General features: G+C 41.7%; 1 protein-coding gene across 6 annotated transcripts in view; it reads right to left on the minus strand.

Annotated features, from left to right (window-relative positions):
* The window catches only part of LOC118363357 (receptor expression-enhancing protein 2-like), a 76,985-nt gene extending 57,418 nt beyond the window's left edge, over positions 1-19,567 (minus strand). For 4 of the 6 annotated variants that reach the window (XR_008087433.1, XR_008087434.1, XM_052488097.1 and 1 more), the window contains exons 1-5: positions 19,297-19,567; positions 16,791-16,863; positions 12,038-12,114; positions 8,686-8,806; positions 3,822-3,935 (exon numbers count right to left, since the gene is read on the minus strand). Coding sequence is in view for 4 of the 6 variants with exons in the window: in XM_052488097.1 (XP_052344057.1) it covers positions 3,822-3,935; positions 8,686-8,806; positions 12,038-12,114; positions 16,791-16,863; positions 19,297-19,328 (417 nt within the window). In the remaining 2 variants the exon portion in view is untranslated. Of the gene's footprint in view, positions 1-3,821; positions 3,936-8,685; positions 8,807-12,037; positions 12,115-16,790; positions 16,864-18,673; positions 18,825-19,296 lie in introns of those variants that run through there. The other 2 variants (XM_035744101.2, XM_035744100.2) reach the window with 2 other exon arrangements.
* Positions 19,568-19,844: the final 277 nt, after the last annotated feature.

A 19,844-nucleotide genomic window follows, 5' to 3' on the forward strand; every position in this document is an offset into this window, starting at 1 on the left:
ATGCACATTGGATGTGTTTACATATGGTTGTATTGTTCTTACATGCACATTGGATGTGTTTACATATGGTTGTATTGTTCTTACATGCACATGGGATGTGTTTACATATGGTTGTATTGTTCTTACATGCACATTGGATGTGTTTACATATGGTTGTATTGTTCTTACATGCACATGGGATGTGTTTACATATGGTTGTATTGTTCTTACATGCACATTGGATGTGTTTACATATTGTTGTATTGTTCTTTTACATGCACATTGTTCTTACATGCATGGATGTTTTACATATGGTTGTATTGTTCTTACATCCACATGGGATGTGTTTACATATGGTTGTATTGTTCTTACATGCACATTGGATGTGTTTACATATGGTTGTATTGTTCTTACATGCACATTGGATGTGTTTACATATGGTTGTATTGTTCTTACATGCACATTGGATGTGTTTACATATGGTTGTATTGTTCTTACATGCACATTGGATGTGTTTACATATGGTTGTATTGTTCTTACATGCACATTGGATGTGTTTACATATGGTTGTATTGTTCTTACATGCACATGGGATGTGTTTACATATGGTTGTATTGTTCTTACATGCACATTGTGTTTACATATGGTGTATTGTTCTTATATGCACATTTGATGTGTTTACATATGGTTGTATTGTTCTTTACATGCAATTGGATGTGTTTACATATGGTTGTATTGTTCTTACATGCACATGGGATGTGTTTATTTATGGTTGTATTGTTCTTACATGCACATGGGATGTGTTTACATATGGTTGTATTGTTCTTACATGCACATTGGATGTGTTTACATAAACTTGGTGAAATTTTTCTTACATGCACATTTGGATGTGTTTACATATGGTTGTATTGTTCTTACATGCACATGGGATGTGTTTACATATGGTTGTATTGTTCTTACATGCACATTGGATGTGTTTACATATGGTTGTATTGTTCTTACATGCACATGGGATGTGTTTACATATGGTTGTATTGTTCTTAAACATTGGATGTGTTTACATATGGTTGTATTGTTCTTACATGCACATTGGATGTGTTTACATATGGTTGTATTGTTCTTACATGCACATGGGATGTGTTTACAAAATTGTATTGTTCTTACAATTGGATGTGTTTACATATGGTTGTATTGTTCTTACATGCACATGTGTGTTGTACATATGGTTGTGTGGTTCTTACATGCACATGGGATGTGTTTACATATGGTTGTATTGTTCTTACATGCACATTGGATGTGTTTACATATGGTTGTATTGTTCTTACATGCACATGGGATGTGTTTACATATGGTTGTATTGTTCTTACATGCACATTGGATGTGTTTACATATGGTTGTATTGTTCTTACATGCACATGGGATGTGTTTACATATGGTTGTATTGTTCTTACATCCACATTGGATGTGTTTACATATGGTTGTATTGTTCTTACATCCACATGGGATGTGTTTACATATGGTTGTATTGTTCTTACATCCACATGGGATGTGTTTACATATGGTTGTATTGTTCTGACATCCACATGGGATGTGTTTACATATGGTTGTATTGTTCTTACATCCACATTGGATGTGTTTACATATGGTTGTATTGTTCTGACATCCACATTGGATGTGTTTACATATGGTTGTATTGTTCTTACATGCACATGGGATGTGTTTACATATGGTTGTATTGTTCTTACATGCACATGGGATGTGTTTACATATGGTTGTATTGTTCTTACATCCACATTGGATGTGTTTACATATGGTTGTATTGTTCTTACATGCACATTGGATGTGTTTACATATGGTTGTATTGTTCTTACATGCACATGGGATGTGTTTACATATGGTTGTATTGTTCTTACATGCACATTGGATGTGTTTACATATGGTTGTATTGTTCTTACATGCACATGGGATGTGTTTACATATGGTTGTATTGTTCTTACATGCACATTGGATGCGTTTACATATGGTTGTGTGGTTCTTACATGCACATGGGATGTGTTTACATATGGTTGTATTGTTCTTACATGCACATGGGATGTGTTTACATATGGTTGTATTGTTCTTACATGCACATGGGATGTGTTTACATATGGTTGTATTGTTCTTACATGCACATGGGATGTGTTTACATATGGTTGTATTGTTCTTACATGCACATTGGATGTGTTTACATATGGTTGTATTGTTCTTACATGCACATTGGATGTGTTTACATATGGTTGTATTGTTCTTACATGCACATTGGATGTGTTTACATATGGTTGTATTGTTCTTACATGCACATGGGATGTGTTTACATATGGTTGTATTGTTCTTACATGCACATTGGATGTGTTTACATATGGTTGTATTGTTCTTACATGCACATGGGATGTGTTTACATATGGTTGTATTGTTCTTACATGCACATTGGATGTGTTTACATATGGTTGTATTGTTCTTACATGCACATGGGATGTGTTTACATATGGTTGTATTGTTCTTACATGCACATTGGATGTGTTTACATATGGTTGTATTGTTCTTACATGCACATGGGATGTGTTTACATATGGTTGTATTGTTCTTACATGCACATGGGATGTGTTTACATATGGTTGTATTGTTCTTACATGCACATGGGATGTGTTTACATATGGTTGTATTGTTCTTACATGCACATGGGATGTGTTTACATATGGTTGTATTGTTCTTACATCCACATTGGATGTGTTTACATATGGTTGTATTGTTCTTACATGCACATGGGATGTGTTTACATATGGTTGTATTGTTCTTACATGCACATTGCTTTACTTGTGTTGCTTTTATATGCACATTTGATTTGCTTACTTAAGGTTGAGTTCATTTAAACCTGAAACTAGGGAAAACATTTACCTCTCATGGCCACGTGGTGCCATCTTTAATGTTAATGTTATTATTTTAATGTTTATGCACACAAAAGGTGCATAGTGCTGCTCATTTTATTTGTTGGTTTTCAATATAAAACTTGGTGAAATGATTTCAGTGTGTCAGTACTTTTAACAGCACATTTGAACAATACCGCGATAATACTGATAACCGTGATCATTTGGGACACTGTAATCGTGGTATGAAATGTTAATACCGTTTCATCTCTAATAGTAGGCCAAGTCTACCTACATATTTATTGAAAAAGGCTAAGGAAAACCGTGATAGGCAAGTAATTCGGCATGTTGCCCAGCTGTGCGCTGCCAGTCTTGTTCAAATAGGTTAAGCTATCTGTAAAAAATAAATATATAAAAACTATCGTCTGTCACATTATGACGTCATTGCCATCGATGTCTGTCAAACATAATTGATTTCCGATTACATCGTAAAATCGCTTAACCCTACAAGACAGAGTTATTTATTGGCAAGAGCTCTCAAACTATACAATAGACACTATCACTAACATTGATATACAGACGTATTGGTATGACCAGGGCTGTTACTGTGACCATATTACAGCCACACTGGCAGGCAAGGTAACTAAGCTTCTCAAACTGCCCTCTTATGCAGTTGGTCATTAGTAGCTTAACAAACTTACTAACACCCTGGTACTCAGCATTCTATTGGCCGGTACTCAGCACCTCTAATCACTCTTGACATCAATGCAAATGCATCCGAACAACACACAGCATGGTATATGCCCATGGGACGCAATATATCTTCGCACTACCACAAGGAAACACCATATGCAGACAGACACACACATTACCCTGCAGAGAATACACATCTCAAACATGATGACACATACACACACCTCTGGCCAGGGCCTTGCTTACCTTGCTAGCTGCGGTGACAGCAGCAGTAGCAGCCAAGTTCAGACCTCTCTTTCCAAACCTCATCATAGTCTCATAACTACGGTCTTTAGCCTGGGTGATGTACTGATCGATCTCCTACAGGACAGAAGAGGGTGGAGACAGAGAAACATACTGTATGAGTCAATGGATCTAAAGTTGAATTTGCAAGCTGACGGAGAGCTGGATCTTACTGTGACCTCTAACCTTCTCCTTGTTGGACAGGGTTAGACGTTGCCGATATATCGTGCATCCCTAAAGGTAAGTATATCGGAATCAGACGATATTAACTAAAAATGCCAGTATCAGCCCGACGTCTAGTTTAACGCCAATGTGCAAAACCGATGTCAAAGGTGACGTGCGTACCTATATAACGCAGGTAGATGACGAGCCTACCTATATAACGCAGGTAGATGACGAGCCTACCTATATAACGCAGGTAGATGACGAGCCTACCTATATAACGCAGGTAGATGACGAGCCTACCTATATAACGCAGGTAGATGACGAGCCTACCTATATAACGCAGGTAGATGTCGAGCCTACCTATATAACGCAGGTAGATGTCGTGCCTACCTATATAACGCAGGTAGATGACGAGCCTACCTATATAACGCAGGTAGATGACGAGCCTACCTATATATATATATATAACGCAGGTAGATGACGAGCCTACCTATATAACGCAGGTAGATGACGAGCCTACCTATATAACGCAGGTAGATGTCGTGCCTACCTATATAACGCAGGTAGATGACGAGCCTACCTATATAACGCAGGTAGATGACGAGCCTACCTATATAACGCAGGTAGATGACGAGCCTACCTATATATATATATAACGCAGGTAGATGACGAGCCTACCTATATAACGCAGGTAGATGACGAGCCTACCTATATAACGCAGGTAGATGTCGTGCCTACCTATATAACGCAGGTAGATGACGAGCCTACCTATATATATAACGCAGGTAGATGTCGTACCTACCTATATAACGCAGGTAGATGACGAGCCTACCTATATAACGCAGGTAGATGTCGTGCCTACCTATATAACGCAGGTAGATGACGAGCCTACCTATATATATAACGCAGGTAGATGTCGTACCTACCTATATAACGCAGGTAGATGACGAGCCTACCTATATAACGCAGGTAGATGTCGTGCCTACCTATATAACGCAGGTAGATGACGAGCCTACCTATATAACGCAGGTAGATGACGAGCCTACCTATATAACGCAGGTAGATGACGAGCCTACCTATATATATATAACGCAGGTAGATGTCGTGCCTACCTATATAACGCAGGTAGATGACGAGCCTACCTATATAACGCAGGTAGATGTCGTGCCTACCTATATAACGCAGGTAGATGACGAGCCTACCTATATAACGCAGGTAGATGACGAGCCTACCTATATAACGCAGGTAGATGTCGTGCCTACCTATATAACGCAGGTAGATGACGAGCCTACCTATATATAACGCAGGTAGATGACGAGCCTACCTATATATAACGCAGGTAGATGACGAGCCTACCTATATAACGCAGGTAGATGTCGTGCATACCTATATAACGCAGGTAGATGTCGTGCATACCTATATAACGCAGGTAGATGACGTGCATACCTATATAACGCAGGTAGATGACGTGCATACCTATACAACGCAGGTAGATGACGTGCATAACTATATAACGCAGGTAGATGACGTGCATACCTATATAACGCAGGTAGATGTCGTGCATACCTATATAACGCAGGTAGATGACGTGCATACCTATATAACGCAGGTAGATGACGTGCATAACTATATAACGCAGGGAGATGTCGTGCATACCTATATAACGCAGGTAGATGACGTGCATAACTATATAACGCAGGTAGATGTCGTAATGACGCCATGAAAAATACAGCGCTACACAGCATTCCTAACCTAGTCCACAATGTCTGCTGTGTGGATCTATTTTGAAGTTTCAAAGGAAGATAAGAAAAGGGCCATATGCAACATTTATGCTGCTGTTATTTCCCGAGAGTGAGAAAGTGAAACCTTTCAATACCACAAACCTAATTGCTCATTTGAAAGTGCATCACCCCCAGACGTTCAGCGACTACTTAGAACAAAAGCAGAAAAACTAAGAGCACACTTCCAACAAAAAAACAAGTTTATGTCGAGTTGTCATTTGAAAGAGTATGACTCAGAAGCTAAATCCATTAAATGCCAAGACAATGGAATTCATTGCCCTCGACAATCAACCGTTCTCTGTCGTGGATGATGTTGGCTTTCGCCGACTGGTGGAGCACCTCGAGCCCCAGTACACACTACCAAGTAGGCATTATTTTTCAGATGTTGCCCTGCCAGAGTTACACAGTATTGTTTAAATTCACATCCATGAGCTCAGGGATGCAAACTAGTGAGGGCCCAAAAAGTGTACTTTCTTGTTGCAAAAATCCCTCCTTGGCTGAAATGCAGGTTAACTAATTAAAGAAAATAATATGATCTAAATGATCAGTCTCTGTGTGTAAAATAAAATGTTGTTCATGTGAACTTAACTCACAGCTAAACAAATGTAAAGAAAGCAAATCCAATGTTATTTGTTGCCTAGACTTTACTGCAAATGACACTCAAGCCCTGAGAAAAAAGCAATACACTAATATTGCAGTTAGCCATGACAGCCTTTATAATAGAACACTTCTGACCACACACACACATCTAAATATTGCACTTGGGTAAAAAACATGTCAAGTAGAAATAGAATGAAACAAACAGGCATTCTATTTTTGCTCTATTATAATGGCCACTATAGTAGACATCGATCAAGTGCACAGGCTGTGTGTGCAAAAATAACATACACAGATTTAAAAAATGTAATAATCCCCCCCCTTACTCACACACGTGTTATTGTGAAGTTCAACACAACAAAAGCAATATCTTTGGGCTACACTGCATTGTACACTTTCTGCCTGTGGACATGTGTTCTACAATGTGCCAGCAGAGCATGCTGCCCTTTGTTGTCATAATTGAGCTCTTTCAGGCAGAGAGTACACCTTGCATTACCCTTTTTATCCACTGTATAGAAGTGAGAAAGCGGGAACATGTGTGCTGTTCCTTTCACCTCTAGTGGCATCCAGCTTAAGCCAGGCCCAGCTCCAGCTACACTTGTTGAATAACAAGCAACTCATTTTCACATAGTTCTCGCATTCTGAAAACTAACCACATACTGTAAAGGGAAAAAAATTGTCCACAGATAGTAGTTAGTTCATTAGCTAGTTAACATGCCACACAGATTGCTAGGGTCCAGTAAGCAACTAACACGTTATAACTTGAGAAACGGCAAGGAGTCGTATAACGTTACCAGTTAATATTATAGCGAATTGGTTAGGTTACTAACGTTAGCTGTCTGACTTTATTAGCCAGCCAATTTCCCCACTTTGATCAGAAATGTTGGCTAATGTTGCCGAACATTTCTCTGGCTGGCAAACAGATCATTCGATCCAGCTAGCAAGACACTTAACAATGCTAACGATACTTGTTCCACCACACTTTTTCCCTCACCTCAAACTTTCCAAATGCCAGTTGTTTTTGGTTACAGCTCATGAAGTACACTTCATCACCTTCTCAACCTCGTCTCCGTGGTCAGACTTCTCACCTACCTCTTAGTTATTGTTCAGGGGACGTGCTGCTGTAAGTTAGCTGGTAAACTGCCTTTCAATTCTCCCTCATCTTTCCAGAGCGAGCGCTGATGCTGTAGCTAGCCAATTTCTTCTCCTTCAGTTGCGTGCTGCATTCTGTTGTTATGTGAACTATTGGCTGAGCCTTGGATACAGCCAGTATTGCTCCAAACGCACATCACTAGTTCGCATACAGCCAGTAGTGATCCAAATCCCCCACCCAAACTTTCCTCATCGGCTCTACACAAATCACGTAGGTCACCGTTATTCGATTCAAAACTGTGAATTTTGGCAAAAGGTGACTGGTTTGCATCCCTGATGAGCTATTAGCTTCACGACTGACATTTGGACCAGCGATATCAGCCCTATGAGCATGCCGAGCCTGACAGCACAGTGGGTCGACGAGGATTTCGTACTGAGGAAAGCTGTATTGCATGTTCAAGAATGTGCTGGTTTTCATACCACTGCTGCCATTTCAATGGCATTTGAGAACATGTTTGAAACATGAACACACTAGCTAGCTCCATTCGAACAACTGACTGGAGAAATAAGCTCTTCAACTGTGTCTGTAGCAGACATGATACCTTCTGTCATGGCATTGAAACTCCTGCCCAACAAAACTGCCGACACAGACCTTGGGGTTAAAACTTGCAAAAGTACTCGAGGATGTAAACAAGGGATTCCGTGGCATTCTCTCTGAGACTATTTACTGTGTCGCCACCATGCTCGGTACACGGACCGCTACTTCGATACATTTCAGGGTTTACGTGAAATGTTACAGACACAGCTGGACAAGATGGAAATGGACACAGTGACAGTGCGCACCGAGGAAGAGGCCACGGACAGAGAGCTGAAACTTCACTGCTTGACATGTATGATGAAACCCTGGTTGAGAATGAAACGACAGCAACGAAACAGCACAACAAGTAAGTGAAAGAAATAGGTTTTGATTATGTTTTACTGGTAATGGGGGACATGGATAAACGAAACAAAACATTTTGGTCAGTGTGTATTTCAACTATTTAACTGTACTAGAATGCTTAAAAGGCCGCTAAAAATTGTAAGAATCTATCGGTATCGTTTTTTTTGGCAAGGAAAATATCGGTATCGGCCCAAAATGTAATATCAGTGCAGCCCTAGTTACCTTCTCCTTATTGGACAGGGTTAGACGTTACCTTCTCCTTATTGGACAGGGTGGGGTGGACAAACTTGCGGTAGAGCACACTGGAGCCCTTAGTGTACGGAGACAGGAGCCAGATCACAAAGGCTATCTTCAGCTCAAAGTAGAAAGGAAACCTGCATGAACAACCACACCAAAAGGACTGTTAATAGACAGGAAAGAAGAATGGTTGTGGGCTACAATTTTACTGACACAATACTTATTTTCTCTTTCAGGCATTAAAGGGTTTACCAAGTGTTTGCTCTGGACAAATGTAGACAATCAAATCGAAGTTGATTTAAATATATCAAATCCTAGTGAGCACAACATATTAAATACTTTTAACAGCTTGCCAACCAAAATAGGTCATTTCAATGTACAGTACCAGTCAAAAGTTATCACATGTACTCATTCAAGGGGTTCTCTTTATTTTTACTCTTTTCTACATTGTAGAATAAGTGAAGACATGAAATAAAACTAATGAAATAACATATGGAATCATGTAGTAACCAAAGAAAAAAAAAGGTGTTAAACATATCAAAATATGAGATTCTTCAAAGTAGCCACCATTTGCCTTGACAGCTTTGCACACACTTGGCATTCGCTCAACCAGCTTCATGAGGTAGTCACCTGTAATGCATCTCAATTAACATGTGTGCCTTGTTAAAAGTACATTTGTGGAATTTATTTCCTTAATATGTGAGCCAATTAATTGTGTTGTGACAAGGTAGGGGTGGTATACAATAGATTATCCTATTTGGTAAAAGACAAAGTCCATATTATGGCAAGGACAGCTCAAATAAGCAAAGAGAAATGGCAGTCCATCATTACTTTAAGACATGAAGGTCAGTCAATCTGGAAAATGTCCAGAACTTTGAAAGTTTCTTCAAGTACAGTAGCAAAAACCTTCAAGCGCTATGATGAAACTGGCTCTCATGAGGACCGCCACTGGAAAGGAAGACCCAGAGTTACCTCTGCTGCAGAAGATAAGTTCATGAGAGTTACCAGCCTCAGAAGTTGCAGCCCTAATAAATGCTAAGTAACAGACACATCTCAACATCAACTGTTCAGAGGAGACTGCGTGAATCAGGCCTTCATGGTCGAATTGCTGCAAGGAAACCACTAAAGGACACCAATAATAAGAAGAGACTTGCTTGGGCCAAGAAACCCAAGCAATGGACATTAGACTGGTGGAAATCGGTCCTTTGGTCTGATGAGTCCAAATGTGAGATTTTCGATTCCAACTGCCATGTCTTTGTGAGATGCAGAGTAGCATTATCTCCACATGTGCGGTTTCCACCGTGAAGCATGGAGGAGCAGCTGTGAAGGTGTTTAGCTGGTGACACTGTCAGTAATGTATTTATAATTTAAGACACTTAACCAGCATGGCCATCCCATTTGGTTTGCGCTTAGTGGGATTATCATTTGTTTTTCAACAGGACAATGACCCAAAACACACCTCCAGGCTGTGTTAGGGCTATATGACCAAGGAGAGTGATGGAGTGATGCATCAGATGACCTGGCCTCCACAATCACCCTACCTCAACCAAATTGAGATGGTTTGGGATGAGTTGGAACACAGAGTGAAGGAAAAGCAGCCAACAAATGCTCAGGACATGTGGGAACTCCTTCAAGACTGTTGGAAAAGCATTCCTCATGAAGCTGGTTGAGAGAATGAAAAGCGTGTGCAAAGCTGTCATCAATGCAAAGGGTGGCTACTTTGAAAAATCTCAAATATAAAATCTATTTTGATTTGTTTAACACATGTTGGTTACTACATGATTCCGTGTGTTATTTCATAGTTTTGATGTTTTCACTATTATTCCACAACGTAGACAGTACAAAAAAAAAAGTAAAACCATGAATGAATAGGTGTCCAAACTTTTGACTGGTACTGTAAATATACACTACATGGCCAAAGGTTCGTCGAACGCCGACACGGCCGCCAGGTGTGTTTCCCCCGACACATTGATGCTGCTGGCTACCGGGTTAAGCAAGCAGTGTGTCAAGAAGCAGTGCGGCTTGGTTGGGTTGTGTTTCGGAGGATGCACAGCTCTCGACCTTTGCCTCTCCCGAATCCGTACGGGAGTTGCAGCGATGGGACAAGATTGTAACTACCATTTGGATACCATGAAATTGGGATATATATATATATATATATATATATAAGGTTCGTCGAACATCTCATTCTAAAATCGTGGGCATTAATATGGAGTTGGTCCCCCTTTTGCTGCTATAACAGCCTCCACTCTTCTAGGAAGGCTGTCCACTCGAGCATTAGGGAGGTTGGGCACTGACGTTGGGCAATTAGGCCGAGCTCACAGTCGGCGTTCCAATTCATCCCAAAGGTGTTTGATGGGGTTGCGGTCAGGGCTCTGTGCAGGCCAGTCAAGTTCTTCCACACCGCTCTCGACAAACCATTTATGTATGGACCTCGCTTTGTGCACAGGGCCATTGTCATGCTGAAACCGGAAAAGGCCTTCCCAAAACAGTTCCAACAAAGTTGGAAGCACAGAATCGTCTAGAATGTCATTGTATGCTGTAGCATTAAGATTTCCCTTCACTGGAACTAAGCGGCCCGAACCATGAAAAACAGCCCCAGACCATTTCTCCTCCTCCACCAACCTTTACAGTTGGCACTTTGCATGCGGATGGGTAGCATTGTCCTGGCATCCGCCAAACACAGATTCATCTGTCGGACTGCCAGATGGTGAAGTGTGATTCATCACTCCAGAGAATGCGTTTCCATTGCTCCAGAGTCCAGTGGTCGCGAGCTTTACGCCACTCCAGCCGACACTTGGCATTGCGCATGGTGATCTTAGGCTTGTGTGTGGCTGCTCAACCATGAAAACCCATTTCATGAAGTTCCCGACAAACAGATCTTGTACCGATGTTGCTTCCAGAGGCAGTTTGGAAATCAGTAGCAAGTGTTGCCATTTTTTACACGCTATGCACTTCAGCACTCGGCAGTCCCGTTCTGTGAACTTGTGTGGCCTACCACTTCGCAGCTGAGCCGGTGTTGCTCCTAGACGTTTCCATTTCACAATAACATCACTTAAAGTTGAGCGGGGCAGCTCTAGCAGGGCCGAAATTTGTCAAACTGATTTATAAAATGTGGCATCTGATGACAGTGCCACGTTGAAAGTCACTGAGTACTGCCAATGTTTGTCTATGGAGATTGCATGGCCGTGTGCTCGAATTTATACACCAGTCAGCAACTGGTGTGGCTGAAATAGCCGAAACCACTCATTTGAAGGGCTGTCCACTTTTGGCCATATAGTGTAAATTGTTTTGCATATGCATGACCCTAGGGGCTATTGTTCTAAATGGCTGTAGGGCAGTGGTCAGAGATGACCCACGTGACTCACCAGGACATGAACAAGTCTGTGAGGGTCTCCACCGTCGTGAATAATGCAAACACTATCCAGTACATCATCCATTTCACCTGGACACACGATATAGATGGGAGAGAGCATCACATATAGACCAAAGCATAGCCTACAGTAAGCAGTCACTGCCAAACAAAGGACGGAGAGAGTATCAACACCTACTGCAATATAAATAGTGAGATGTGGATGAATCCTAAAATGTCACACTGACAGAGTGAAAACATCTCATCTAAATATATCGGCATATGAAAAATATAAAGCACTAAACCCAGCGAGGGAATGCATTGAATAGGCTGAGAGGATGAGTCACATTTTAATGTCATACAGTGCATTCGGAAAGTATTCAGACCTTTTCCACATTTTGTTACGTTACAGTCTTATCGCTAAATGGATTAAATATTTATTTTTCCTCATCAATCGACACACAATATCCCATAATGCCAAAGACAAAACAGATTTTTAGAATGTTAAATTAAAATATATTTACATAAGTACTCAGACCCTTTACTCAGTACTTTGTTGAAGCACCTTTGGCAGTGATTACAGCCTCGGGCCTTCTTGGGTATGACGCGACAAGGTTTGCACACCAGTATTTGGAGGTTCTCTAATATTTCTCTGCAAATCCTTTCAAGCTCTGTCAGGTTGGATGGGGAGCGTAGCTGCACAGCTATTTTCAAGTGTCTCCAGAGATGTTCGATCAGGTTCAAGTCTGGGCTCTGGCTGGGCCACTCAAGGACATTCAGAGACTTGTCCCAAAGCCACTCCTGCATGGTCTTTGCTGTGAGCTTAGGATCGTTGTCCTGTTGGAAGGTGAACCTTCACCCCAGTCTGAGGTACTGAGCACCCTGGACCAAGTTTTCATCAAGGATCTCTCTGTACTTTGCTTCGTTCATCTTTCCATCGATCCTGACTAGGGTTGCACATTTTGGGGAATATTCAGAGGTGGAAACTTTCCGTGGGAATATATGCAAATTAATATTAATACCATTTAAATGTAGATGTTTTTTGCATTGGATATATTTACCATATCATATGGACACAGAAACATAAACCTTTCCCTTGTCATAAGTAGACAATTGCAAAGGATTAAATCCTTCAAATATACATTTTTAAAACAATTTAGTTACGAATTGAACTGTAATTAAATGAGTTGACTCTTCACATGGGATGATTTCACTGAACAACAAAAGGGAATATTGAATGATGCATCGCATCTCCCAAAAACGTTTTCAAAATACATCTGTAAAATGATAGTCGAGAAACTAAAGCTTTGGTTGTCTTCCTCTCAGGCTTCCATGTCTTTCCCTGGACCTCCTCAATGTCCACCTCTTGAAAGTTAGACTCTGAAGCCTCATCTTCACTGTCACTTTCCAACCTTGTTGAGGATGGCTCGTTGTCAGGCTCAAATAAATAGACTCAAATTTGCCCGGATGGCCACCAATTTTTTAACCCTTGCATTGGTCAGCCTGTTGTTAGCTTTGGTGTGTGTGTTCCCAAACAAGGACCAGTTGCGCTCTGAGGCAGCTGATGTTGGATTTGGAGGATGACGGAGGCAACAGGGGAAAGAGCCTCAGATCCACAAAGTCCCTTCCACCAGGTGGCTGATGAGATATGTTGACACGACTGCCATATTGCATCTCCATCCCAAAGCTCTTGCTTGGAAGTGTACTTTGCCAGACTGCCAAGAACCTTGCCCTCATCCAGGCCAAGGTGGTGAGACACAGTAGTGATGACACCATAGGCCTGTTTATCTCTGCACCAGACAGGATGCTCTTGCCAGCATACTTGGGGTCCAACATGTATGCTGGGATGTGTATGGGCTTCAGGCTTTTTGATGTATTTCAGAACTGCAGTTCCCTCTACTTGGAGCAACAGTGAAGTGGGCAGGGCAGTACGGATTTCTTCTCTTACATCTGCAAGCAGTCTGAACATCAGACAGGATGGCATTGTCTCCCTCAATCCATGCAATGGCTACTGCTATAGGTTTCAGGAGTTTCAGGCTACTTACCACTCGCTCCCAAAATACATAATCCAGGAGGATGACAGCACCACCCCAACGGTTGTTGCTGGGCAGCTTTAATGTGGTGCTCTTATTCTTCCCACTTCGCTTGGTGAGGTTGATTGCTGCAATAACTTGATGGCCCTTCACATACCTAACCATTTCATTGGCTCTCTTGTAGAGTGTATCCATTGTTCTCAGTGCCATGATGTCCTTGAAGAGCAGATTCTATGCATGAGCAGCACAGCCAATGGGTGTGATGTGAGGGTGGGACTCCTCCACTTTAGTCCAAGCAGCCTTCATGTTCGCAGCATTGTCTGTTAGCAGTGCAAATACCTTCTGTAGTCCAAGGTCATTGATGACTGCCTTCAGCTCATCTGCAATGTTGAGACCGGTGTGTCTGTTGTCCCTGGAGTCTGTGCTCTTGTAAAATACTGGTTTAGGGGTGGCGATGATGTAGTTAATTATTCCTTGCCCACAAACATTCGACCACCCATCAGAGATGATAGCAATACAGTCTGCTTTCTCTATGATTTGCTTGACCTTCACTTGAACTCTTTTGAACTCTGCAGCCAGCAAATTAGCAGATAAAGCATGTCTGGTTGGAGGGGTGTATGCTGGGTGAAGAACATTAAGACATCTCTTCCAATACACATTGCCTGTGAGCATCAGAGGAGAACCAGTTGCATACACAGTTCGAGCAAGACATTCATCAGCATTTCTCTGACTATGTTCCTCCATTGAGTTAAAAAACTTCTGATTCCAGGAGGACCATGATAGCTGCTGCTATCGATAAGGTGTCCGATTCATCATATTCACCTGGAATAGACTTTTCCTGTAAAGAACAGAAACAAATGAGTAAAAAGTAATAATACAATTCCATGTACAGATAAATAGTTAAGCAGTTAGACTAGTTAACAAAAAATCATGCATAAAATATATTCACCCCACCCAGTATTTTAATAAAAAACTTACCTTGGCTTAGACAGTGTAGTAGTGTTGGCTCAATAGCATCTCATCCGTGTGCAAGATATTGAGAGCTGTACATGTGATGGAAGAATGCACTGTGCATGCAGAAAGCATGTAGTCCTTGGCTCAGACAGTGTAGTAGTGTTGGCTCAATAGCATCTCATCCGTGTGCAAGATCTTGAGAGCTGTACATGTGATGGAAGAATGCACTGTGCATGCAGAGGGTTGAAATTCCATTGAATTGTGGATAGTTAAACCAAAATATGCCACAAGACCTAGAATTGCCTTATGTGTATCCCACAAAAAAAGATTCACTGTTTTATAAGCTAACGTTTTTTGATGAATTTAAGCAAAATTCCCCAAAGTCCCGGGCTTAACTTCCCATGGAAAATTTCCGGAAAGTTTCCTACCCTTTGCAACCCTAATCCTGAGGAGTGGCTTCCGTCTGGCCACTACCATAAAGGCCTGATTGGTGGAGTGCTGCAGAGATGGTTGTCCTCCCATCTCCACAGAAGAACTCTGGAGCTCTGTCAGATTGACCATTGGGTTCTTGGTCACCTCCCAAACCAAGGCCCTCCTCCCCTGATTGTACAGTTTGGCCGGGCGGCCAGCTCTAGGAAGAGTCTTGGTGGTTCCAAACTTCTTCCATTTATGAATGATGGAGGCCACTGTGTTCTTGGGGACCTTCAATGCTGCAGACATTTTTTGGTACCCTTCACCAGATCTGTGCCTCGTCACAATCCTGTCTCGGAGCTCTACAGACTATTCCTTTGATCTCATTGCTTGGTTTCTGCTCTGACATGCACTTTCAACTGTTGGACCTTATATAGACAGGTGAGCCTTTCCAAATCATGTCCAATCAATTGAATTTACCACAGATGGACACCATTCAAGTTGTCGAAACATCTCAAGGATGATCAATGGAAACAAGATGCACCTAAGCTCAATTTCGAGTCTCATAGCAAAGGGTCAAAATACTTGTGTTTTTTATACATTTGCAAACATGACAAAAACCTGATTTCGCTTTGTCATTATGGGGTATTATGTGTAGATTGATGAGGAAATGTTTTTATTTCATCTATTTTAGAATAAGGCTGTAACGTAACAAAATGTGGTTAAAGTCAAGGGATTTAAATACTTTCCAAATGCATTGTAGGTACACAGCACAGGTCAAATGTGTGATGTTATATAAATAGGTATTTCTACTGTTAAATCATTACAGAAAAGAGAAAAGAATAGCAAGGGAAAAACAAGAGATGGGAGGGGGGGAAAAAATGTCCTCTGCATCTCTTCTCCCTCTCGATCTATCCCTTCCTCTCTCTATCTGCATGTGCCCCAGCTCAAATATTGAGGGGGGGTTCCATAGCAACCAGAGGGAGGAGAAGGCTCAGGAGACGAGAGAGCTTGGCGGAGCTAGGCAGAGGGCCAGAACACAGAGTTCCACTCCTCCTCCTCTACCACCCCTCCTCCTCTTTCTCATGCCTCTGCTCCCTAACAGGAATGAGGTAAACTGGGAGGCTCCCATTTTAAACAGATACTGTTTAACTGCTCTCTCATCCTCAGAAACAATGGAAACTGGCTGCAGCGCATTGGAGAGGGTGAAAGCCATTTTAAAACCATCATAACTTTGTCCATTGTATTATCTCAGTATGAATATATGAAATAACTACAAGAGACTTAAAATATTTAGCCCATCACTGAAGATGTAAAGACATACTAATACACTGCAACAATAGAGTTACAGTATTCAAGTATAAAACTCACATATTCCTTCACATTCTTTGTCTTGACGGCCTTGTATGAGGAGTAGGCCGGGTAGAGGGTCCCGAAGGCCAGGCTGAAGAAAGAGGAAAGTCAGAGAGGAATGGGTCAGAGGTTAGGGGTTAAGGTACAGTAAACAACATCACCCGGGCAACATGACCTCAGGGTAGTAACACTGACCAAATGTTTCCCTCCGTTTCAATATGTATCCAGTAAAATGTGGCCTAACACCTGATTCCAGTCTAAAACCCATGATCTCAGAGTCTACATAAATAGGTTGCTTTGAGGGAAAGTAGGCCATATTCTGGGCAGTTCTCAAAATATCATTCTAGGTTAGCCTAGTTAGGGCACCTGACCCGCTCTATTGCAATAACAGATGGTTACATTTAGACAAAGGGCAGTGGTTTGTTGAAACAAATAATCAGTTCAGGAAGCAGAAGATTGAAAAAGAATGGAAAACGCTTCTGCTACTGATAGATGGACCAAACACACAAGGATAACGGCAGGTCATCACATCGTATGTGAATCTGGCTGCAACACACATGGTAATAAAAGCCACAGTCACACACACATCACACTCTGTCCTGTCAGCCCGGCTGCATGGCAATTACTGCTGATGTGACAGGAAACTGAATGCTGAGGGAGGGGAGAGCTGGGAGGACCACGCCTGCTACCTTTCTGCCCATCTGCCACACAACCATGTGAAGGCTATGGCCATTTCTACCACTCTAGGTTCATGTATTCCTCCTTTCTGTCCACATTTTCTCACCTCTCGGGCTTGGAAATATTTCCCGCTATGGGTTTCCCTTGTTCCATCTGTGAGTTTCTCATGTGCACAGAGCCTGTGCGTCTGTCTGGGTCTTTATATGTCTGTGATTTGCCCAGTCATGCTGCCAGGGCTGCTTTGCTCTACTCTGCGCTGTAGCTGTCCAGTAAGAGGAGACGTGTGGCAGGCCAGAGGCAAGGTTCAGACTCCCACAGCAGGCACCCAATGTCTGTCTCACTCCCAGACTCCTCTCTGCTCTGTCCCATATCTCAACTCCATGCTGTCCAATGACCTCAAGGGGAGACAGAAGAAATGGCTACCAAGCACTGAGCAGGCTCAGATTCCCAACTCTTCTGTGATTAGACCTATCGACTGTAATTATATGCGCAGATTAAGTGGAAATGTATAGCCATCTGTTGTTGGGCACTTTGGCTTGTAGTGTCCAATTCAGTTTTTACAAGCCCAGCAACACAGAGTTTATGCTAACATATATACCGAGTGAGAATGAGAATGACAGTGACTTTCATACTAGTACACAAAGATAAAGACAGGGTTGGCCAATCCCTGGGGATAAGCATCATCTTGTTTACAGAACCATTCAATCATGTTTGTTTGGTCTCTAACACATGATTACCTGCCACACAATGAGCCTTAAACCCTCTACACTAAAGTAACGGTTGGCTCAGATGTTATTGGTTACGTAATCCAATGCGAAAGCAGCTACATCAATGACATCTATTCAGCACAACCTGTGCATTTAAAAAATAGAAGGCAGGCTCCGCTCTTTACATCTGAGATTTAGGTAACTATAAACCTATTAAAGTTGTGGCTCTCATTTTATGCCAAGATGACAATTGCTACTGATGACATGATGAAAACAAAACATTGTTTGACAGAAACTGCCCACACAAATCCTACCACCTGAATACAACACTGACTAACAAACACAAAGAGCTGATAACAGCTAGATATATCCTGGGGGTTTGTAGGGTAATGACTGTGTATGACTCAACTGTATAAACAGCTGTTGACTAATCTAGCTTTCAGGGTACAGGTAGGCCTATCCTAGCTGGCTCATTACAACATCAAATTACATCTGTGCCTCCCTCTTGGGTCTCACCCTTTATCGACACGTTTCATAAATAAAATCATGAGAATCAGGTAAGATCTTGACGTTATCGGTCCAGGTGACACGCAGTGGGAATGGAAGAGCTTCAATGATGTCTCTGGATGTCATGTCATGCTAGCAATGCAGTTTCTGCCATGTGTTTTGATGATCATCACGCAAACCTTACTATCCACCGTGCGTGATCAGCAATATTCAAGACTAGAGCACTTTGTTTTACTGATTTACAATAACAACCACTATATGAATTGACAAATTGGCTTCAGTGGATGGCATAAGCAAGCGTGTTAGCTAGCTAATTAATTCCACCTTCACTTGGCTAGCAGCGTTATCATTTGAGCTAACTACCTAGCTAGCCAACGTTCTCTCTGGTAACGGTGTTGCTCTTTGCCTACAAAACTGTCTTTGTGAAACACCAGTGGTCAACATACCCATTTCAGCAACATGGGCTATAAACCAACAACGACAATTCAATTGCAAGCAAATTAGCAGGTTCGCTGTCATTCTGGCTATCGAGATAACTGGCTGTGCACGACCTGGACACAAGCCATGGCAGCAGTAGTTAGTATAGCAGTAGAGCGAATACAACAAACTGACGCTGCCGAGTCCATACTCACACTACCATCCTGGAGATAATCCACGACACCATCTTGATTGTAGTGAGTTTTTCCTTATTCTCGGAAATCTAACTACCTAGCTACCCCCCATTACTCTGCCAACGACCGTGTTGTTGTGATGCGAGTGCCTGCTGCTGTTCAGATGTGCTATATGTTACTGACAGGTAGCTAGGCTACTGTGTGGTGATGTGCAGCTCGCGAACGATTCGTTCTTTTTTGAACGACTCTTTTTACTGACTTGAGTCATAATTCTATTTCCCGAGTGACTCGTTCATTTTAGTCGTTTATTTGACCTGCTGGTCTCAATGAATTCTAGCAGGGTTAATACACGCACCGATCAACTGTCTATCACACAGCAGACAGCATAGAACATTAAAATACGTGTTTAGAACTGATAATTGACCCATAGTGCAATAATGAATGCAATTTATTTGTTATGTGCAATAATGAATGCAATTAATTTGTTATGATGTAGAACCAAAACATACTCTGCTCATCAAACTCCAATTTCAGAACGAATATATGTGCATGCAAAGAGCAAACAACAA

The sequence above is a fragment of the Oncorhynchus keta genome, chromosome 30 (assembly GCF_023373465.1).
Source record: "Oncorhynchus keta strain PuntledgeMale-10-30-2019 chromosome 30, Oket_V2, whole genome shotgun sequence".
NCBI lineage: Eukaryota > Metazoa > Chordata > Actinopteri > Salmoniformes > Salmonidae > Oncorhynchus > Oncorhynchus keta.